General features: G+C 41.9%; 1 protein-coding gene across 26 annotated transcripts in view; it reads right to left on the bottom strand.

The window, feature by feature from the left end:
• The window catches only part of EPB41L2 (erythrocyte membrane protein band 4.1 like 2), a 266,005-nt gene that overhangs the window by 59,472 nt on the left and 181,915 nt on the right, over window positions 1–24,618 (bottom strand). For 15 of the 26 annotated variants that reach the window (XM_033407295.2, XM_033407235.2, XM_033407221.2 and 12 more), the window contains 6 exons: window positions 23,076–23,129; window positions 22,305–22,868; window positions 20,260–20,382; window positions 18,368–18,466; window positions 16,583–16,663; window positions 9,948–10,053 (listed from right to left, as the gene is read on the bottom strand). In XM_033407295.2, the coding sequence (XP_033263186.1) occupies window positions 9,949–10,053; window positions 16,583–16,663; window positions 18,368–18,466; window positions 20,260–20,382; window positions 22,305–22,868; window positions 23,076–23,129 (1,026 nt within the window). In that variant the 3' untranslated portion in view covers window position 9,948. The remainder of the gene's footprint in view (window positions 1–9,947; window positions 10,054–16,582; window positions 16,664–18,367; window positions 18,467–20,259; window positions 20,383–22,304; window positions 22,869–23,075; window positions 23,130–24,618) is intronic. The other 11 variants (XM_033407324.2, XM_033407332.2, XM_033407348.2 and 8 more) reach the window with 4 other exon arrangements.

Below are 24,618 nucleotides of genomic sequence, written 5' to 3'. Positions count from 1 at the left end.
ATGGTGCTGAAAATGCTCTTCCCTTACGCAGATGACCTACAGAGCAAAGCCTAAACTAAGGTGCTAACACGGAGTGTAATTCCCTTTGCAATTCACCTTTGACAAATCTCTCCAGCCCCTGCTGGAATTCAACACACAGACACAACGTAGGGTTTGCTTCTCCTGACGTCCAGCCCGTGGTTTTCCTATGTGCCCTCTCCTCTCTGCCCCTCCCTGTATGTTCAAATCCTCCCCGCGCTCTGCACACAGGAGCTTTCTGCTCCTTTTCGGGGAAGTCTTCCCTGATCTGCCAACCAGGAACAGTTTCTCCTGTTGACTTTCATAGCCCTTTAGCTAGGCTTCTATCTATCTATCTATCTATCTATCTATCTATCTATCTATCTATCTATCTATCGCTGTGTTGGGTCTTCATTGCTGTACGTGGGCTTTCTCTAGTTGCGAGAGGGTGTTACTCTTCGTTGTGGTGCACGGGCTTCTCACTGCGGTGGCTTCTCTTGTTGCAGAGCACGGGCTCTAGGCGCGCGGGCTCTAGAGCGCAGGCTCAGTAGCTGTGGCGCACGAGCTTAGTTGCTCCATGACATGTGGGATCTTCCCGGACCAGGGATCAAACCTGTGTCTCCTGCATTGGCAGGAGGATTCTTAACCACTGTGCAACCAGGGAAGTCCTAGGCTTCTCTTTAAACACTATTTTTTACCCTATATGTTATTTGTACACTTGTTCCTATGCATTTACCTTTCTCACAACTACCATAGTCCCTTGAACGCAGTATGTTCCCAATATACATTAATGAATCCATGAATGAAGTAATAGCGACTAATCTGCAAGGCAAGGCCAGGCTGAAAAGCAAGGGCTTGGGAGGGGAAAAATAAACAGAATTGTATTCTAGGAACAAAGCACTACTGCCTGTCCTCACCATTAGTTTCATCTGCTGATTTAAGTGGAAAAAATTTCAGGTTCATTTTTCTGTTCTCTTTTGTTGAATAACTACTTCTGTGATATCCCAGGAGGACTGTTAGTTCTTTAAAAAACTGGTTTTCCCGAATCTCCCACATCTGAAGCTTTGAGAAAGATTTCTAATAGTAGTTAGTATTTGGCTGTAAAGCTAGAGGAAGGTCTTCTCATTCACCCTGCTGAGTTCAAATCTTGTGAGAACTTGATATGAAAGCATTCGATAAAATCTTAAAGCTTCTTTTAAATAACAAATGGACTACAGTAAGGCACACTCGGTATACTTTATTCTAGCTAAGCTTTTGTCAATCTTAGGTTCATGAGTAGAGATGAGAAAAATTTCTCTGTAGTATCAAATAAAAGTTGTGCTTTAAAAAAACAGTAACAAAACCCTTATCTTTTAGAAAAACGTCTTTGAACTATGTATGAATAGAACTCACTTAGTGTTCGTTTCGTATTTTCATTAAATAGGAAGGTTAGTGGGAATCAAAACAACTCATCTCCAGACCCAACTCCGTCACTTATTAGTAACAATGTTTTCTGACCTCTTCAGCATCCAGTACATTATTTTGTGCTTACAGGACATCTCAATTTGGAATAGCATTTCAATGCTCAATTTGGAATACATTTCAAATGCTCAAGAGCCACACGTGAGTACTGGCTACCATGCTGAACAGAACAAGACTAGATTCTCACTTGCTCTAATACTAACCATTTTGATGCATGAGAGTTAAAGAAACATAGGGCCAACATGTCCTGGGACTATAACCCTCATGAGCACAGGAGTATCTTAAAAACACACACACATACACACAGACTTATTAATTCGTTCCCCCAGCAAAATTCTGTCCTAACCTACCCACAAGTTTACATTAAAATTTAAAATTACTATTTAAAAGCTAGTATCTGAGATATCTAACATTAGACAAGTTCTTGAAACAAATGAAACTATACTCAGCTCTACACATGGATGGTATTTGATGGTTCTTATAGAAAAGGGACCTATGGCAAATCTCTAGGATGCTATTTCCTCATAAAAAGGCGGACGGAGCGGGGAGAGAAGAAGATGGTCTATATGCAGTTTTAAATTAAATATTCTTTTAATTCCCATACTCTTAAATACACCCTGCACTAGGGTACAGTAAAGTCATAACCACCACCTCCACACTCCTCAGAGACTGGCTGGGTAACATGTTAAGTAGGGAGACGGGGTACCGGGACCTCAACATGAAGAGACGGGAAGGAAGAGACACTGGGGACTTGGAGAGCCCCTCTTTCCCCTAAAGTGGCCACACCTACTGAGCCATTGCAGCCTTGAGAGAAAGGAGGCTCGGTGTTAGAGCTTCTGATGTTTCTTGAATCGCTAGATATCTTCCCATTTTAAGCATTAATAATTAACTCAAATTCCGTGACATACTGTTTGGGCTGAAAAACAAACCAAAACTCTGGATATGGCCTGCCTGTGTCCTGTTTGTCAATTTTGTCTTGCTCTCTCCCCCTCTTTTTGGTGCCACTTTAAATTCCCCAAAATAATGAAAAACTGGAGAAAACATCCAGCATTTGTGACTAAGAGATTAATAACCTTAACTCTGTAAAAGATAAAAGATGATAAACACCTGAATAGATAAGTGGACAAAGGATACAAACTGGCAATTCAAAGAAATGCAAATTGTGTTTGTGTGCACATATATTTATATGTGTGAATATGTGTACTGTGACCTCCTTAGCAATGAACAATAGTAACAATTAAAAAATGCTCTTTCCTCACAATTTAAAAAAAGGGGGGGAGGGGACAAATGCTCTTTCCTCACCAGGTTGGCAAAGACTTTTCAAATGTCGTACAATCTTTAGTGTTGGCAAGGATGTGGGGAAACGGGGATATTCTTAAACTGCTAGTGGGCGTCTAACTTTGTAGAACCTCTAAGGAGGGCAGGTGGGCAATATGTCAAAAAGAAACCTTTAGCACACCAACTCTAATTTTTAAAAATATCTATCCTAGAGAAACAATGAAGTTAATGCCCCCCAAATGTACACACAAGTGTAATCTTTGCAGCTGTGAATTTACTTGTGAAAACTGAGGAACAGCCTAAATGCCCATTAATAGGGGTCAAGTAAACCATCCTGCATCTATTCGATGGCTGTTGGAAAATGAGATAATGATGGGCAAACTTATCTACAAGGTACTGTGAAGCGGAGAAAAAAGCCGGATATGTGACAGAATCAACAGGATCAGCCCATATAAACAGAGGCGTGAGAACACATGTGAGTGCATCTGAGTATGTGCTCACAAGTATATACACTGTGAAAGGGATTATCTATCTCTAGGAGCAGAGCAATTACGGGTCACTTATATTTTCTACCATCTTTCCTTTTCAAAAAATTATGACCGCCTCTGCTTTTTTGTTGCCAGAAAAAATACATATAGTTTCATTTGTAAAAACAACAGTCAATAATGATTCTGTCCAAGAGCAAACTCCGGGGAATCAGTGACTCCCAGGTGCTAATGAATGGACAATGGCAGGGGCATCCAGCGCCTCTTCTGTTGGGTAGTTCAAATATACTGTGACTCACTGATAGCACCTGCCAGATTTATAAATGTTAAACAGAGCATGCCCCAGCATTCCAGAGTGGAAACTGGCAGTGCCTAAAACTCACTAAATCCAAAACAGCTTTTCATTTCTATGTAGAAGTCTTCATTTTATGTTTGATTAACTTATATTGAAAACTAAGCTGTAATAAAATGCTAATTTCTGGTACAAGAGTAGTACAACTAGGCAAACTTATAAAATAAAAATGCAACACAACTGAAACCGACATGCCTGAAACATCCCTGAATTGAAAATCGGCATCTGGATGCCAATAGGCTGGTACTTTTCTTTCAAGGACAGGGAGACGCTCGCATGTAAATGAGGAGCTCGTGATCGGCTAGAGCTCAGATCAGCCAACGCTGTTCTTCTCTCCTGTCAAGGGAGTTAGACAGCTGATGCTCATTTCCTGTTGTTTTTGCGAGTTCATTTTGAAACCGTGAACATCACCCTGACTTTGAAATGCTGGTTGGTTGAAATGTTGGTTGGAACACAATATTATCTTGTTTAGAAACTGGTGTTCATAGATGCAGGCTAGCACAGACAGCAACACAACTAACTGAGAGTTATTTACTGTGGGTTGGGGACTGGAACTCAGGGTCCACCTAACAGTCTCCAAGGAATGATGGATGTACCAGGTTTTTAGTAATCACTGCACTAGCTCCAGTGGCTCTGTCAGACCAATGCTCTGTCTTCTCAGATGAAGGCAGGCAAGGCGGATGGAAAAGCAAAAGGCCAATTACTGAGTGTTCCTGCTTCTCGAAAGCACTCTGTGTAAACCCTATTTCCTCAACCTGTTACAGGCTCCATCTCCACTACTTGACTGAAGGAGCTGTGACAAAGCTCCCAGGTCGATTCTGTACCGACAATTCCGGAGGACACAGGCACCTGATTTCTTTGCCATATTGAAGTTGATTATGCTCTCCTTGGAGCTAGCTTCTCTTGGAGCTTTCGTGGCCGCCTTATCTCCCTGTTTTCTATCTTCTTGCCCTTCTCACTCCTCCAGTAGCTCCTCTGTTCCCCAGGCCCCGACTCTCTGACCTGGCCCTGGGTAGGCTTCATCAGTGGATGACACATTCAGGTGTGTCTACCTCCTGCTCTGAAGCCTGCCGTTCTCTCTGCCTGTCTGTCTGTCTCTCTCTTTCTTCCTCTCGCTCTCTCTCTCAAAGCTCTTGGCTACTTCCTGGACCTCTTCATGAAGACATTTCACGTGCGTCTCAAGCTCAACATCTCTGGGGTAGAAGTTTTTATTTGACTTTTTAGAGCAAAAAGGATTCATGGCTGGCCTTCTATGTTATAAAAAGTTCTTACAACGTGCCTTAGTAACAAACCCTCTGTAGATTCTATTATCACCTCCAGTTCATGAGGCATAGAGAAATGAAATAAACGGCACACATCACACAACTAAGAAGTAGATTTGAACCCAGCAAATCTGCTGTTACACTTCCTCTTAACACTCAGACTATCTGGTAAGTTTCCAATTAACCATGTCGTGTGTGTGTGTGTGTGTGTGTGTGTGTGTGTGTGTGTGTGTGTCTGTGTGTGTGTGTGTGTGTGTGTGTGTGTGTAAGACAGAGCCTTATACATTCACTTCCAAGCTTCCACTATAATTCCCATGACAGTTGGTCTCTCCTATAGTACCAGAGAACAAAAAACGCATCTTTGCTTTAAGACAGCTAAACTGAAAGGACTGGCCACATTGCACATGACATGTGAAAAATGAAATCCATGTGTTCCACGACTGAAATTACAGGTATCACCATTGACCCGTTTGTCCAAGCCAGAAACCTGGGCGTTATCTGGCATTTTTCCCCACTCCTCTGTCCTCCCAACTCACTAACTTCCGTATCCTCATGCAAACGGTCAAAAAGTCACAAGCCTTTATCTCCTCACCATCTCTCAAATACAAAGGAGCACCCCTACAGCTTTCCAGGATAAATTTCAGCCTCCTGCTTGGCTTCTAAGACTCTTTGTGATCGGGCCTCTGCCCCTCTGCGCCCTCATCTCCCGTGACTCTGCTACAAGTGCCCTGCGAGGCAGCTGCACCTGATTTGCCCTGTTCCTGGAGTGTCTGGTGCACAATACCAGATCCTGCCTGAATCGCCCCCTTTCCACGCCTTCCTTCCCTGGGCTCACTCCAACTCGCCGTGAAGCTCCCATGAGAAGCCATCTCTGATGCCCCATCCTGATTCAGAGATCTCGCCTTTTTGTTCCCACGAAACTCAGTCCAGAACCTCTGATGAAACTGGAGACTCCATGCTGCTACCACTGCTTTATTGTCTGTGAGTACAGACCTTGATTTGAAATCTCAGTGGTAAAACAGTAGATGATACCTAATGAGACTTCCATAATACCTGTATAATGAACAGTAACGACAAAAAGGAATAAAATGAGTGAATGGGTGAGAGGCTGCTCTTGCATCATGTGATCCTTGGGCCGCTCACTGCTTTCCGATGAAAAGGAGGCGTCCTTCACTTTTTCATGCAACGTCAATGATTACTCCAGGAGTCTGAGAGGCTCGTCTGAAGTCTGCGTTCACAGAGCTTACGGCACCAGCTGAAGCAGGGTCGCACATTCCCCCTGCTGGGGCTCCTTCCTTCTCGGGCCGCGCAGACCACACCCCCAAGCCTGGGCTCTTCTACCTTTTCATCAGGACCAGCGGGGACACCATTCTAGTGGTGACGAGGTCAGTAACATTTTGTGTCCACTCAAGGGCTCATAAATATGCATTCAGAATAAAATAGCAGGAGGGAGTAGCCCTTAAGAGGAAATAAAAACGATACAGAGATCAAGGCAAGTGCTCCTCTAAGCGTTTTCTTGTTCGTGGAGCTGCACGCAGCCCCTCTGCCTCACCGCTGGCAACCGCCCAGCATGGGGAAGCAGACCGGGACTTCAGTCCTCGGCACATTGTTCTTTGACCGTCTTTCTGTTTCCCTGCCTGCCACGCTCAATGCTTGATCAAGAGGTCAGAGCTACTCCAAAGGAAGAGGTCAGGTCAGACCAGGAGGAGAGCTTTTCACGCCCGAAAAGGGAGATGGGACCGATACATCACAAATAGTTCTTTCTTCTTCTTTTCTGACGTTGGGACACCGTCCTGGTCCTGCTCTTTGCCTTGAGCCACTGCTGCCTCTGTGGGATTCTGGCAGGGCAGCCAGAGGGTAGCTGAAACAGTGGAAACACATTCTTCCCAGCCCTGACGGGCATCAGCAAAGGAAATTTTTCAAGAACAAGTGCGGCCAGTCAGGAGCGGAGATGCTAAAATGACTGTGAGAAGACACTGAGGTAGCTCCCATCTGTCCTTCAGATTGCAACTCAAATTCTATTTCTCAAGTAACAGGTTAAATTGATAACAGTTCAAGCCCCCCATCTGGTTCTCTCATCTCACATTATTTCCTTCGGAGCATTTATCAGATATGCAATTACATTCTATTTGTTAATACTGACACCTCCCCTCCTGGAGTGGATCCTTCCTGAGAAAGGGGACCGGGACTGTGCTGTCTACCAATGTGACCATCCTAATCCTCACTGCCTAAGCTGGCCTAGCATGCTTTGGCACTTGCTAAATATTTTTCAATGAATAAATGAATCTTTCCAAATTTATCCAGTTTGCTCATCTTACACGTGAATTTACACTTTAACCTCCTAAATTTGTTTAACAAGGCTGCTTATAAAAGATGGCCTCCGAGACAGGCAAACTTCAAAGGCTGTGTGTGTGTGTGTGTGTGTGTGTCCACTGAACAAATGAATATAAGGTGTTAAGAATCAATGACATAACAAATTTATTTTAAAGCTTATTAAAATACCACAAATGAAGGTGAAGTGCTGGTAATGCTAGTGGTCACTAATTTTTGTCTCATATTCCTGATTAAGTAACTGATTCATAGAATTTAGAGGAGAAATACGCATTATTTTTACATTTGTACAACACTCAATTTTCCCATTCATTGTCATATTATATATAAGCAGAAAAGGTAGATTGTACCAGCCCCACTGACTTACCCAACGTCCCATAGTTTGAGATCTGGCAAGATTAAAACACAGTACTTGATCTTCTGACTCCTAGCTAAGAATGTTCTCAGACTTGCATGTAACATAGCACATTAATTCAGGTAAAACAGATGCTGTGCTTGTGCTAAAACTTTAAATGATTTCTGCTCGCAGGCCCTTTATACACCCTGTGTTGAAAACATCATCTAAAACATAAAGAGTAAGGTTGCTAGATATAAGAGCAGTATTGAAAAGTTAGTTGTATCTCCCTATGCCAGCAACAGCTTCTGGGGAAAAAAATTATACAATTTTATTGAAAGACATTAAAGAAGATCTATATAAATGGAAAGATGTTAATATTTGTGGAAAAGAAGACAATATCATAAAGACGTAATTCTCAGTATACTGAGCTACAGAGTAGATGCAATTCCAATCAAAATACCACAGGATATCTTAGAACCTAACACTCTGATTCTGAAATTTATATGTAACAGAAGGAGCCCAGAACAGCCAAGACATTCTTGAAGAGAAAGAACTGGGGAGTGTTGTGCTCCTAGATACCAATTCTCATTTTAAACCTATATGGCACTGGGGCAGGGACAGACACACAGACTGATAGAAACGAATGTGCTCAGAGACACACCCACGCATGTAAGAAACTTGATGTCTGACCCGCAGACTAGACGGGGCAAGGACGGGCTCTTCAATAAACAGGGCTGGAACGCTGGCTGCTTATACGGGAAACAAACAAATCACTGTTTCTAATCACACAGAAAAAATTTCTGATAGATTAAGGATTGATCCATGAAAGGCAACATTAAAATTTCCGGATTGAAAATATCTTTAACACCTCAGGATATGGAAAAAGCATAAGCCATAAAGAAAAGCTTGATAACTCAACTATATTAACATATTAAATACTACATTCAATATATTAATATATTGCCCTATATTGATAATAAAAGACAAACCACAAAGATATCTGCAACACATAAAACTGACAAAGGATTAGTATCCAGAATCTATCAAGAATCTGTATGACCAAGAAAGTTATATGGCACTAAGTTACAGGTCGTATGTCTTAAGTTGTACGCCATCTCATATCTGTCAGATTGGCAAACGTTAGTAAGTCAGAGGGGAGGCTGTGCACTGGTAGGACCCCTCACGCCCTACGACGGGAGAGCACTTAGCCTTGCCACAAGGAGGAAGACGGGTTATGTGACCAGCCCCTCCAGTGGGGATCTATCTATCAACTGACCAATGTACGGATCATTTTAAAAACAAAAATGCAATATTAAGTATATGTGCTGTGTGATAAAACCTGCTTTTTAAAACCCTAATACGTACATGATCAGGAACACTTACTCAGTTTTTAAGAACCCTTTAACGCAACTTTTAAAGGCTATCTGTACTTCGCCATCACATGGAAGCAGCATAATGTATAACCACTCCCTACCGCTGGCCATTTAGATTGTTTCAAATTTCTTGCTAGTATATATAAACATGTGATACTCTTGTAGGTAAATCTTTGTATCCGTCTCTGATTATTTAAGATAAATTTCTCACAGTGGTTTAAACGGTAAGCATGTCTGACGTGGGTTTTTGCCAAGTTGCCCTCCAGGAAATATTACTAATTGATACAGCAGCATAAGTATATTCCCCGCCCCCCCCCCACCTTCCCAACCCTGGCTAAAAACGTAAACTTTGCCAGATTCAGCAGTGAATTTTTCATTTGTATTGATGTAAACAATATGAGGCTGAATACTTTTTGCTCATTATTCACTTCGTTTCTACATGGTTTACTTGCTTAATCCTCTACTTAAGTGTTTACATTTTCTGATGACACATAAGAGCTTCTTAATATAATATATTCAGGATATTAATCCTGTCTCTGCCAGGTACGTTGAACTTTATCACTTACCTTTTACTTTTGTTTTTGTTGGTTTGGCTCAAATTTTTACCTCTTTATACAGTCAAAGCAATCTTTTCCTTTATGGTTCCTTCTCTGATACAGAGTTCTTAATGTCTCCATTTAAAAGATTAACTCATCTCCCCTTTGGGCCCCTACGACAAAAATCCCTCATCTAAACGAAAGCAATAGCACCTTCCTAACAGGCTCTTTGTGAACATTGAGATAACTTATATTAATGCGCTTTACAAATAGTAAAGTAACATATAAATGTTGATTATTAGCGGCTCTCAATACATGGCAGTTATTAACACCACACGATGCCCGTGGGTCCACAGAGTTTATAGTTAACTATATACAGGTCACCCGAGCAGATGTACTTGGAGATGAAAAAGTCTGAAAGATCAGATGAACTGTAGGAGACAGGCACCATGATGCAGACGTGCCTTTCACATCGCTCGGCAGGTTCAGGAATACAGAACAGTCATGAGAAAGGCCCCGATGACGAGGCTCTTACCTTACTCTTCCCCCTCGTCCAGCTCGGTTTCTTTGTGCACCACAACCCTCGTGACCGACATGTCGGGGTGCTGCTCCCTGGCTTCCCTGATGGCCTGGGCCAGCGCCTGTGGGGTCAGGAGAGAGCACTGTGAGTAGAGGAAGAGGCTCTTTCTCGGGATGGCTGTACACGAGCATAGCCATCACCTGGGATCCATCCCTCCTCCTGCCAAGACAGTTTCACTGCTGTATTTGAGGAAGCAAGAGATTTGAAATGGGCTCCTTTTTCATTTTAGAGAATGCATCTCATTTCCCCAGGTTTCCCATTTCTCCAGTCCACTGCCAAATAATGATACACGTAGGAGAAACACGCTGGCTCTGAATCCCACTCAGCCTGGCACGCACTGTGAGACGCGGAGAAAACAGATCTTCTCTGACCTTAGGACTCTCATCTGCAACCTGAGACTTATGCTAAGATTATAAAGATAATGTTAAGGTTCGATGTATGGACTGAAAGAATGATGTGAAGCCTCCAGGGTGGTGTATGCCCTCCACACTCGAGTGATACCTGAAATTACCCAGTTGCCTCAAAACTCATGGTGCAAGAAATCTCTGGCATTCCTATACACTAATGATGAAAAATCTGAAAGTGAAATTAAGGAAACACTCCCATTTACCATTGCAACCAAAAGAATAAAATACCTAGGAATAAACCTACCTAAGGAGACAAAAGACCTGTATGCAGAAAACTATAAGACACTCATGAAAGAAATTAAAGATGATACAAACAGATGGAGAGATATACCATGTTCTCAGATTGGAAGAATCAACATTGGGAAAATGACTACACTACCCAAAGCAATCTACAGATTCAATGCAATCCCTATCAAACAACCATTGGCATTTTTCACAGAACTAGAAAAAATTTTTTCACAATTTGTATGGAAACACAAAAGACCCCGAATAGCCAAAGCAATCTTGAGAAAGAAAAACGGAGCTGGAGGAATCAGGCTCCCAGACTTCAGACTATACTACAAAGCTACAGTAATCAAGACAGTATGGTACTGGCACAAAAACAGAAATATAGATCAATGGAACAGGATAGAAAGCCCAGATAAACCCACGCACATACGGTCACCTGATTTTTGGTAAAGGAGGCAAGAATATACAATGGAGAAAAGACAGCCTCTTCAATAAGTGGTGCTGGGAAAACTGGACAGCTACATCTAACAGAATGAACTTAGAACACTCCCTAACACCATACACAAAAATAAACTCAAAATGGATTAAAGACCTAAATGTAAGGCCAGACACTACCAAACTCTTCGAGGAAAACATAGGTAAAACACTCTATGACATAAGTCACAGCAAGATCCTTTTTTGACCCACCTCCTAGAGTAATGGAAATAAAAACAAAAATAAACAAATGGGACCTAATGAAACTTAAAAGCTTTTGCACAGCAAAGGAAACCATAAACAAGATGAAAAGAAAACCCTCAGAATGGGAGAAAATATTTGCAGACGAAGCAACTGACAAAGGATTTATCTCCAAAATTTACAAGCAGCTCATGCAGCTCAGTATCAACAAAACAAAAACCCAGTCCAAAAATGGGCAGAAGACCTAAACAGACATTTCTCCAAAGGAGATATACAGATTGCTAACAAACACATGAAAGAATGCTCAACATCATTAATCATTAGAGAAATACAAATCAAAACTACAACGATACAATGAGGTATCACCTCACACCAGTCAGAATGGCCATCATCAAAAAATCTACAAACAATAAGTGCTGGAGAGGGTGTGGAGAAAAGGGAACCCTCTTGCACTGTTGATGGGAATATAAATTGATACAGCCACTATGGAGAACAGTATGGAATTTCCTTAAAACACTAAAAATAGAACTACCACACAACCAGCAATTCCACTACTGGGCATATACCCTGAGAAAACCATAATTCAAAAAGACTCATGTACCACAATGTTCATTGCAGCTCTATTTACAACAGCCAGGACATGGAAGCAACCTAAGTGTCCATCCATAGATGAATGGATAAAGAAGATGTGGCACATATATACAATGGAATATTACTCAGCCATGAAAAGAAACGAAATTGAGTTATTTGTAGTGAGGTGGATGGACCTAGAGTCTGTCATCCAGAGTGAAGCAAGTCAGAAAGAGAAAAACAAATACCCTATGCTAACACATATATATATATATATATGTGGAATCTAAAAAAAAAAAAGAAAAAAAATGGTCATGAAGAACCTAGGGGCAGGACGGGAATAAAGATGCAGACCTACTAGAGAATGGACTTGAGGACACAGGGAGGGGAAGGGTAAGCTGGGACAAAGTGAGAGAGTGGCATGGACATATATACATTACCAAATGTAAAATCGATAGCTAGTGGGAAGCAGCCGCACAGCACAGGGAGATCAGCTCGGTGCTTTGTAACCACCTAGAGGGGTGGAATAGGATGGGTGGGAGGGAGACGCAAGAGGGAAAAGATATGGGGATATATGTATAGCTGATTCACTTTGTTATAAAGCAGAAACTAACACACCACTGTAAAGCAATTATACTCCAATAAAGATGTTAAAAAAAATAAAATTAAAAAAAAAAAAAACTCACAGTGCAAGACCAGGCTCTGCTCATCTTTGCCCTCTTAGGCTCTCAGTAATTGCTTGAGGAATGTTGCAGGAAAAATATCTATTAGCTTCTAGGACATAGAACAATTAAAACCACAAGCAACAATGACGACAATCAATCAGTAAAGCTAAAGAAAAGAGAGAGACTAATCTTTTAGATAATAAAATACAGCTCCCTATTTTACAGGTGGAAACAGTGAAGGCAAAAAGGTTAATGGGTCTTCCTCAGGACCATCCTGCCAGGGGGCTACAGGGCAGGAGAGGGCTGCCCCTCCACTGATTCATGGGCGTTTCCCTGGATGAGGCTGTGAGAAAGCAGACAAGATTTCTCTGAGTTTGATCAGAAAGTAAACTGTACACAAGGATTATGGCAAAGTGGAAAGATCCTGTTTTTCAGAGGGAAAGATGTTTAAAGAGGTCTCGGGGGGAAAAGTAAAAGAAAACTGCACGGAACAACACTCAAAATCTAGGAAAGAACTTGAAAACAAAAAAGAAATCCTACTAGGAGAGAGATTGCTGTATCTCATAAGGAAAACATACATTTGAAAAAAGCAGCACAATTTTCCTGCTGCGTTGTCACCTGCCTTTGGGGACAACTGCATTTCTTGTTTGCAATATCATTTCCGTCAGCTGGAAGGTTACTGAGCAAAACCCTGAGCCGCATTCCACAAAGAAAGATAAAACTACCCCCCAAAATTATTTTTACGCCAAAGACTTTTCACTCAGAAGCTTGGAAGACACTTGAGGGTGCTTAAATTTCCACTGGGGAACAAACTCTGGCAACCTACCTGTGTTGGGACAAGAGAGGATCAGACAGGGGACCAGGCTTCCACTTAAGCATCAGCACAACTGCTTGCCACGTGGGGAGAGCAGGCAGCCCAGTGGGCAGGAGCAGAGTGGGGACCTCGTCTCAGAGCAGGACAGCAAGTGCTGCCGTGTACTAACTGCAGTGTGAGTGGGGAAGGCGACCAAGTACATCAGGGAGGCTCTAAGTCTGCGTTCAGAGGCAAGAGGGAGATTGGAACAATCAACACGGTCTAGTCCCTGCTGGTTTCTGGAATCCAATTTGAGAAAGGACAGCTCTGGTGGGAGCCAACGTGGCTACAGAACAACGTCTCAGCTACTTTGAATTTATGTTCATTACAAAGACCTGCCTACATTAAACCCTGCACCTGTCAAAGAGGAAACATACATGATACCCAAGGGAAGGTAGCAGGCGTGAAACATGCTTTAATTAGCAGAAAAGTAGGGAAAATGGAAAACTGCTATTATCATCTTCAAACATATTTGAAGTCAGTTTGCCCTTAGTTCCTTTCCTTCCATAATATCGGTACACGTAATTAAATACCGTAAAATGTTAATTCACTGCGGGAACAGTAAAGACTGTGAGAAAACTATCACATTGCACGGCCAAATTGAGAAGTTATTTTATTAGAAAGAAATACACTTTTCCGTGTTGTTTATGCCTCCCGGGTACGGAGCTGAGAGCCACAACTAGCACCGGGTGTAGAAGCTGCAAAGCCTCTTTCATTTGCCAGCACAAAAGAGATTCCTTCTTTTCCTATCCTGCTCAGATGAAGGGTTTCCTTCCACTATTAAAATTCTTTTAATGTAGGCAAGGAACTGAAAAGGTGTCAATGACATTAAAGTCACTGCATGATCAACATCAGTTTGTGGCAGGGAACTAATTTCCCTCCTTTACTTTTAAATAGCTCCACCATCTCATTTACAGGCTTTAAGGGGAAAGCGAACTCATCATGAGCTCCTGGTGACAAGCATACCAGAAGCCACAATTACATTTACTCAAAAACGTTTATGACATCTTATAAATAAACATGAAAAAGGTAAATATCTGTTCTCTTCATTTGGATATCTGACCTCAGTTTTGGGTTTTTTTGTTTTTTTTTCAATCGTAGTTGATTTACAATGTTGTGTTAGTTTCAGGTGTACAGCAAAGTGATTCAGTTATACATATACATATTCTTTTTCAGATTCTTTACCCTTATAGGTTATTACAAGATATTGACTATAGTTCCCTGTGCTATACAGTAGGTCCTTGTTGTTTATCTATTTTATACATAGTGGTGTGTGCACTTGTTAATCCCAAACTCCCAATTTATCCCTCCCCCCGGCCCCTCGCCCCACTTCAGTTTTAAAATGGGCTGAAGGTGTGCGTCCTCACAGCAACAGCTAAAGCTGCAGCGTCATGATTTTCTTCTAATGGGAGAGTTAGGAATTTTGTTATTTTGGAACTTACGTTTCAGACTGTGTTTTTAATATCTGCCGTTCAGAAGCATTACTATCTAGATTTGAGTTTTCAGGAAAAACGGGACGGAAGAATACACATAAAATAAAACCTGCAAGTAACCCCTCAAGGGAAAAAGTGGCATTTGAAACCCTAAAAGGGCCTTGTTTGGTGGAGACAGAGGGCAGACGAAACAAAGGCTGGAAGAGGACCCCGATTTTCACCTTCTATCAGGCCAAAGAATGTGGGTTCCTACCCAGCACACTGTAGAAATTCAATAAATGCTGAGCGAGAGTCCCAGAGGAAAAAAGAGTAAGAATACGGTTTGCTCCAACTTAAGGTCAGAGCAACTCAAAACTGTCCCAGTGAAGAGAAGTAGAATAAATCCTCTGTATGGGAAACCAGACGCTTGGTTTCCACACAGGTAATTCATTTTCTAGTGGTGAACAGACACATGTATAGTCATCTACTAGGAAGCTCTATTACTAAGTCAAAATTCAGAGTCAGGGCAACCTTTTAACCTATAATAACTGTCAAGGAATTTTTAAAAATACATTATGAGGGCTTCCCTGGTGGCACAGTGGTTGAGAGTCCGCCTGCCGATGCAGGGGACACGGGTTCGTGCTCCGGTTCGGGAAGATCCCACATGCCGCGGAGCGGCTGGGCCCGTGAGCCATGGCCGCTGAGCCTGCGCATCCGGAGCCTGTGCTCCGCAACGGGAGAGGCCACAACAGTGAGGGGCCCGCGTACCGCAAAAAAAAAAAAAAAAAAAAAAAAAAATTATGAAATATGTAAGTAAAATTATATATACAGGAGTTTTAAAAAACAGTAATTTTCTTTTTAGGCATAGAAGAAAATCTATTCCTGTTTGGCCTTTCTTACAGCAAGCCTTTCTTAAACGAGAAATTTTGTTCTCTAAAATTTCTGTGTTCAAAGCTGGGTGACTATCATTTGTTCCTACTCCCCAGCTGAGGACAACTGAACATTTGGTCAACTGAACATTTCCATTTCTTCAAATTATTGTAAAAGGAAAAGAGCTTGGTCTCCTTTAGAGCTGAGTTAAAATCACTCAGAAAATAACAAAACAAAAAATTCTCATCATCACTTGGGACTGCAGTCTAAAATTAAAGCTACTCTCCAAGTCTCCAGCGGTTCCATTCGTCACCTGTTCAGCTTAACAGTAGAATGGAAGTACAATTCTTTAAAAAATCTTTTCTGAATACATATAAATTTTCACTTTGTAAGAGACCTTATACTACCTTTTCTTATCCTTCAATAATAGTAATAACTAGGAGAAAACATCTAGAAGTGAATAGCCCAACTTTTCTAATGCTATAAAAAAATACTTGATAAGTTCCTGAAAGCAGGCATAAGTCAAACTTAGTGGCTTTCCTTATTTTTTTGGAAGCCAGTGTCGTTTAACTGCCATTTATTCGTCAGTAACTGACGACTTGCCTTTAAACCAGGCCCACGTGAATGCCTGACGGTTGCCAAAAATCCTCTTGATTATCGTGAGCCAAAGGTGCATGTACAGCTAGTGTGAAATGAAAAACAACCCACATTTTGTGCTAACTCAGTGCTAGGAAGGCTGAAAGGACAGGCTGTGTCTAGACTGTGAAGGGTCTTTATGCCAAGCTTAGGAGGTGCATTCACCTAGGAAGGAGGTACTGAGAGAAGCGATTTGATACAGGGACATGACACGATGACAGAAACTTAGAAAATAAACGCGGCCAGTTTCAGAACCAGAAGCTCAAGTCTTTACCTGGTCGTGATCAATATCTGCATCTCCCGTGATCACGATGCGCTTTTCAATTCTTGTTTCAGATATTCCACCTTTTACAGTCTAAAGGTCATAAAGAAACAGAAGGGAGGGAGGATTAGCAATCACTAAAACATGTTTACACATAATCAGAGAAAACAGAGATGGCGCACACCCAGACCTTCCGATCATCCTTAAGCAATTCACACTGGGTAGGGAAGATTGATGTTCTAGAAATTTCTTTATTTTTAAGCTCCATAGAGAATCCGATCGTTCAAAGTGTAGCATCATCTGTAAGCACTCCTAAACTGAAAGCAACCTTAAAAACTATCTTATCAAGATTCAGGTGAGATTAAGATGCAACAGATGCCATTTAATCCAAACAACTCCACTGGAACATTCCGTTACAGTTTCCTGAGTTTCTTCACTTCCAATTGGCCAATTTTTGAAAAGAAGCGAGCAAAGGAGAAGTAGTTGTTTGTTTTATGTAGAGTTTATAAGGAATGCTAATAATTTAGGCATCTAGTTTAGGTTTGGGAAATTGACTGGCATCATAGTGATTTTCTTCATTTGGTTTAGTGCAATAATAAAGAAAAAAAAAAGAAGACTTGGACTTGGTTTAAGATAGAGGTAATGTGTGAGGGCGATATAAAGATTTTCATCCAGTGTTTGATTTGATTCTGCACGTGGCTGTGACATGGACATGGAATGTGGCTGAACAAAGGCTGTGAGGAGACCCGGGGGTAGGAGCTCCTGGGTGAACTGCCCACAGAGTTACTGGCTTGGAGCGAGGTGACAGAAGCCTGGGGCATGATAGAGGCTGAGAGATCATATGCCTGTGACACTCTAAACAATGAGCAAATACCACCCAGTCCTGAGAAAGTGCACACTCAACCTCTACAACACTGATAAATTTACACACGGTCACAGGTATCGCACTTCACCGTAAGAAACAAGGCTGATCGCTAAGATCATTAGGTCTTAATAACTTGATATGCTTTAAAATGAACACCAATACCATCTTGCACTTATGGGACATTTTTTAATTCACAAAATTTTTTTTGTTGTTGAAATGTGGCGTGAGGAGGGCACAAGGGATACATTTGAGACCTTCAAGCACTAACCAAACGTGAGAAGCAGAAGCAAAAAGGAACGACTGGAAAATAATGCTGGGTTAGAAAGGTGATGACCATGTCACGCACTGGAATCACGTGGAGGGCTTCCTAAACACTCCTGGGGTTTCAGAAGATCCAGAGTGGGGTCACAGTATTCACACTGCTAACAAGTCCCTGGGTGAGACTGCCGCTGACAGTGCAGAGACCACACTTTGAGGATCGCTGGTCATCAGGTGTTAAACATTTAGAGAGTGATCTGGAGAAATGCTCCAAATCGACACACTAGTATCTTAAATCAATGGGGGAAATGTATATGATTTGAACAACTCGGTGAAAATTTTCAATGGCAGTCTTCACTTCCTTGCTTCAGTCAGGAGAGCTGACTTGTACTTACCAAAGCTAGGCTTCCAATTTTATTAGGTTCCCTCTGCTCCTACAGCTGCCTTAAGTATAGCTATTTAGAACATATTTTTACCCCCTTGTACTTTACAAATTTGCAATTTGGATTTGGTTTAAATACAAATGTCAGTGGAGCCCAGTTTCTTGCACACTTTAAATCTAGGCATTTTTATTCCACTGGCACTGTGCGTAATAATCGGAAGTGTGAATAGGAACAAAGAAACCATTCAGAAAAGATTTTGTTGGCAGCGTACATTCCCCTGGATTGCTTTACCTTGGTGATGTGTGTGGTTGTCGTCGTCGACACGGACTCGGATGTGACGGTCTGTGCAGTCAGTAACGTGCCCGAGTCACCACCAGCCCCGCCATCAATCTTTGAAGAGTTGGGGGGAAAACACAAAGCAAAGCTTAACTTCTGTTACGTTGTCAGAGAAGACCCCTCCCCATCGAACATGCAGCTTTTAAGACCTAAGGAGGCGGCAGAAGACGCTAGCTGCCTATCCTCCTCTGCATGTCTGTAGTGGTGATTTACGGATCAGAGATTGGCTGGCATTTATAAACAGAGTCAAGTCAAGGGCTAAATGCACATGGAGAAGCCAACCCTGGGCGGAGAGAGAAAAAACAAAGAATGGACGTAGAAGGTGGGACTGAGATCTACAGGGGAGTCGTGAGAAAATCTGGCTGAGGGCCATTTACAGAAGCTAGAAGAAGAAAGCAGAGAACCAAGCAGAGAAGTTTCCACAGTGACCAGAAGTGCTGAGTTTGTTGTTTTTTTAAGTGCAGGTGGGTGAAAATAAACGTTTTCTCAGATTACTAAGCAACAGAACCTGACCAGGATAGACTAAGCTTAAGCGATTTGGTTAATTGCTTATCTCTAGATTTTTTTTTAATGACATGGTTCCTGTAATAGTTTGTGCGTATACACGGCTACATGTATTTCAATACGTATGCACACGTGTGCGCACATGTGCACGCACTCTCTATATAAGTGTGTATATATATAGCTTATATATAAACCTTATACTATGTCTATATAGGGTTTAACTTCTTTACTTTGATACTAGAAAGTTCTAGAGTTTACCAAGGGAAATAATGAAGCACATTAATAGGCTAGGAGTTTATGCTAAGATCATCAAACACATTTATCTCCAGTTTCCTGACACTGACAGGAAATAACTGGAAAGTGCAGAGTCTTTCTTACTGTAAGTTAGGAGGAGATCTCTCGAACTTGGGTCACGCATCTCTACTTCTTTACAAGGGCACTTACCACAACAGAAACACGTGAGTACACGCTCTCCTACCACACCTGTTCATAAGAAACCTATTTGTGCTTATGTGGGATCTACGCACATTTACGGAGAGCATATCTAAAATGATTTTAAGGAATGTTTCACACATAAACGCATTACACCTTTAAAAAATATTTCGAGAGGACAGTAATCTGCCATCCTCCACCACGGTACAATCCTACTAGAACACTAAATTTCTCAGTTGAGAAAAGAGTTGTCCCAGTTTCTAAACGGTTCCATTTCGAAATGATGACTACTTTCCCCTTTTTTGTTACCCTTAAGGTTAAATATCATATTTCAAATCTTTACAGAATCAATGTGTGAATACCTAAAATCAAACACACGAATCTGATCATTATTTAGACGCACAGTATCACATTTACATAAGAATGGCGACACATGTTTTTCAGAAAATAATCCCACATGAGGAGAAGCACAGGTGTGTGTGCATTATGTGTGTACCTGTAAACAAGAGTGAGTTGAATGGCTCTGTCTTCGTGGAGTTGGAGGAGGGGATAAAAGCCTAAATTAAATCCTACGAATCCATAAATTAAATCAGATCCAACGAACTTTGTAAGATGATCTGTTTCCCAAGTGTACATAAACACTCCTGGATACATCAAGCCAGAGATGGCTCATAAGAATAATAAGACAACAACATTGGTACTGCCTGTCCTAAAAAATCACATGCATGCTTCCCCCCATAATCAATGGGTCACCAATTTTATTGTAGCAAGTTACGTTGCTGAAGTAGTTATAAAATGGAGATATAAAAAGCTACGTCAAAGTCAGAAACATAAACTAGGAGAAGACAGAACGAAAACAGAAAGACTAAGTAAAAAAGAACTCAAACAGTCCAAGTCTAGAGACTTTGTACCTGTGGAGACTCATATGTGATGGTTTTGGTCTCCGTTTGGACAATAGGGACTTCCTTGGTGGAGATTTCTGTCCTTTGTGAGGCATCTGAAATTGTTACCATCTCTGTTTTTACCACTGGTGGCTGAAGTGAAAAGGAAGGGAAACATAAATTCTAGAGGTAATAAAATAAAAGTGCTTAATGGAGGCTTCAAAAATAACTGTAAGAAATATATCCAAACACACACTCATGAACAAAAGAAAAGAGTAAAAGGAAATCATCTAAAACAAAAGAAAAACACTTTCCTTCAAATATCATATATATGTGTATAGATATCTATGAAGAATAAGCTAGCATAATGGCTCCCTAAATCGTGGCGGGCTTCAGATTATGATGGTCCCAAATTACTTACGTGTCAAGCCTGGCGTACAGTGATATGGAAACTTTAGCTTTAAGCAAGTAATGATAAAATTGAAAACAAAACAAAACAGAATGAGCGATGAGAAGTGACCTGCCTCAATTTTTATTACAGTTTAAAGAAGCATATAGTTTGTGTGAAGGCTGTAAGGTTTGCGTGTGTGCCTTTAATTGGCACACTTGGTCAGTAGGCTAAGATTTGCTCTTTTCCCAAAAAGCCTTTTCTGCCCTACTGACAAGGAGACCCCATTTTCAGAAAGAATACCTTCAAGCAGGATGGTTTTCAGTTATACCTGTCTAAATCTTGCAGTGTTTCTTCTGTATTACATAAGTTAAAACGTTATATACCTGTAGAGTCACTCCACCATTGTTGCATTAATGCTCTGAACCATTTAAAACATTCAAGGAGATGCCTGTTAACACTGCCTGTTAACATTGCCTGTTAACATTGCCTGTTAACAATGCCTGTTAACACTGCAGTCTGCTGAGCGTGTATCTTTAATACACCATCAGACTATACTACTACCAAAGCACTACAGTGCTTTCCTTGAGAGAAAATTCCCAAGTGTAATTATTTAAAGAGGAATAACCTGTATATTAAATGCAGAAAATAATAGTTTAAGGCATTCGAAGACTTTCAAAATGTCTTCTCTGAAGTGAAATCGGAAGTTTAAAAGTAACATAAATCCAGTTAATTATTTCAAGACAAAGTCACTTCAAGATTTTCTACCCCATGAAAGAGAGCAAATATGGATAATCCCTCTACTGTCGGCACTGAATTTTAATCAAGGAACACTCACATGGAAGTAAATCCTCCCTCAGCACAACTTTGACGCCCAAATCAGAGACACTGCACCTAGTGACCAAGACTTAAGCTAAGAGGAGTATGGAAAGTTCTCTTTCTTGAAGAGAAAAAGGAAAAGACCCATACCCAATGGAGACAACTCACAAAACACATGATCAAACTTGCAAATAATCCAGAATTGATGAGAGGACAGAACGAGAAGAGAAGGGTATCCTGTTAGCTTCTCGCCGCCCAGAAGGAAAGCTACGTCTCCTGACCAGACCGTACAATCCCTGGCATCTAAAACCTGAAATGCCAGGGGTATTCAAGAAATAATGTTTTCATCAGGCCAGATGCTGAATTCAGAGCATCGTGGTAATCGGAGCCTGCTGCCATTCTGAAAATCTTAAACTGGAGAGAGAGTGAGCCAGAAAGTCAAATCCAGTCGTGACACCAGCAACACACACACACTGCCCGTTTTTCAACAATACATACACAATTTTCTAATGCACAAAAAGGCATTGAGTATGAGGAGACAGTGCAACTGAAGATAAACCATCAAAAACATCCAAAAACATGCAAAGAAAATTTTCAACGTGAAATGAGAAGGGAAAAAATGACACGGCTGCTGTTGGAAAGTTTATCGGGTGATCCAGTTGTGGTAAAGACGCCAGAAACCGTGACCCGAGAGGGCAGAAAATCGACAGAGCAGGGCCTTCCCCCTTCCTCCCGTGAGAGATCAAAATCAGAATCCTGTCGGAAAAGCTGAAGGAGACCTGGGAGGACAGGAGAAGAAGAGAGGCAGGTGTGGCTCCGCCTGAGAAACAGCTCTAGTGTTGGGCTCCCGCTTGGGTCTCCCATTTACCTCTGAACAACAGATAATCTGTGGCAAAACATCAATGTCAACGGGAGCCACGTCTCCGTTAACTTTCTGTTGCTTGTCCTCCGCTTCTTCGCTCACGTCTTGCTTAACAGCGCCTTCGTTTACACTCTTCTCGGCAGGGATCTGGGGGCCCGCTCCCTTTTCCTGGGTCACTGTTTCTACTGTGCCGACACTGGCACCTGCTTGCGTGACCGCGCTGGCTGCTGGCACTGGGTCCTGCCTCTCTACTACCTTGGCTGCTGGGCCGGGTGCCTCGTCCACCTCTTCTTCATACTCTCCCTGCTCCTCCCTGATGGCGCCCTCAGGCGCTCGGCGGTGGGGCCGGTACTCCCCCACGTCCTCCGCCTCCTCCTCGCTCTCGCTGCTGCTCTCAGAAGACAGGGGGGTGGGGTCTTTCTGCGTCCCCGGCTCCACCTTCCGCATCTCCCCAGGACCATGCCCAGGGGACGGCTCTTTACCGTTCATCTCTGCCGGGGTTACTCTTTCGTCTTTCCCAACCTCTGCCTGCTTCTTCTCCTCCACTATATTCAGAGTCTCAAGTGAACTCTGCACAGAAACAAAAATGGATGAGGGGGAAACAAAAATAGATGAATAAATCAAAACGACGGCAAGCAAAATTAACCGATGGCAGGTTCATGTCATGGAGGAAAGCAAAGATGATGATGATGATGGTGGACTGAAAGGGAAGCGGGTGAAAACGTGAGCGGGATTGGACACGTCGGGCAATGGTGTTAACATGGAAAAGGGGAGAACCTTAACAGCATCACTGGCTCCGGCGCAAGGCCCTTCCGACTCAGGAGCGCATTTCTGCGGAACAAAAAGCAACCGAGGACACAGAATCAATAAAGGTTTACCTCGACACCCACCAAAACAAACATCCGACACCGCAAAGACAGAACAGCAAGAATCAACAGCTACAAAAACCTTTGCCCGAGGTCACATGAAGGACAATCCAGACAAATGCAAGAAGCTTAGGGAAGGAAACAAAAACACAAAAACTGCTAGCATCGTCCCAAAGAGACGAAATGGTTTTATTATACTTATATCTATAAGCTCCTTCTTGTTGAAAAGGTAGGGGGAAAAAATGGAATTATACCAGAGCTTACTCATTATTTTAAAGTTTAAATGTTAAGACTTTTAAAATCTATTCGACAGTTTGATTTTAATCAGACCAAAAAAAAAAAAAAAAAAATCCTGGCCTGAACCCCTAATTCCTAAATGAATATAGTATTAATACGAGGATGCCTTTGTTTTTTGCTGGCTTGTTTAAAAATCAGCTTTAATTGGCAAAATTATAATTGTCTCAGACAGTTATTAACATAAAAATGTTGTCATTTCAGAAATGGTTATTAACATCCCAAACTGTGCGACAGATTAGCAAAAGGGATATTATAACATTAGGATGGATGTCAGTTATGGCTCCAAGTGTGTTCTCTTAGAATTTAGCTCCTCCATTTGAAAACTGAAATGGACCCAGTTTATCATTTGAGATGCACATTGCTAGCCTCTGCAGGCACCTACTTTGGGGGGACTAGATTTACTCCGGTTAAGTACAGGACCTAAATGTTCAATAAATGCCTGAAGACGAAATACATTAGTAAATAACTTCCTATGCTATAGTATTGATAATCAGGGTAGAAACTTTCTCACAAAGGAGTCTGTTTTTAAAGATTAAAATTTTCCTTATTTTTTTTTAAAAGGCTACTTTACATAAAGCCTAGCCAACTTTTTGACATTCGGGTAGCACTAATGCCTTGTGCTCTAACTTTAAAAATTCAGCTAGAGATAGTAGCCCTACTTATTCAAGAAAGTATCTCGATGCTGAATGAAGAGCACTGCACCCCTGAACCCTCTGGGCAGAAACAGGCCTTGCTGTGAAGTTGCCAAGACACTAACTGGGCTGGAGCTGTTTCCTATAACGGATAACACGACCTCATGTTTATGTGCTCCAGCAACATGGACAACCACGAGCAAAAGGTCCTGAAAGGGCACCTATCAACATATACTCACACACTGTGTTTGATCTGCCCTGTTATTCTTTTTTTTTTTTTTTTTTTTGTGGTATGCGGGCCTCTCACTGCTGTGGCCTCTCCCACTGCGGAGCACAGGCTCCAGACGCGCAGGCTTAGCGGCCATGGCTCACGGGCCCAGCTGCTCCGCGACATGTGAGATCTTCCCGGACCGGGGCACGAACCTGTGTCTCCTGCATCGGCAGGCGGACTCTCAACCATTGTGCCACCAGGGAAGCCCCATGATCTGCCCTGTTATTCTTAAAGGCATGGTAAGGGCATGTTTT

This window comes from Orcinus orca, chromosome 12 (genome assembly GCF_937001465.1).
Source record: "Orcinus orca chromosome 12, mOrcOrc1.1, whole genome shotgun sequence".
Lineage (NCBI taxonomy): Eukaryota > Metazoa > Chordata > Mammalia > Artiodactyla > Delphinidae > Orcinus > Orcinus orca.
This window is presented reverse-complemented; position numbering and strand designations above follow the sequence as displayed.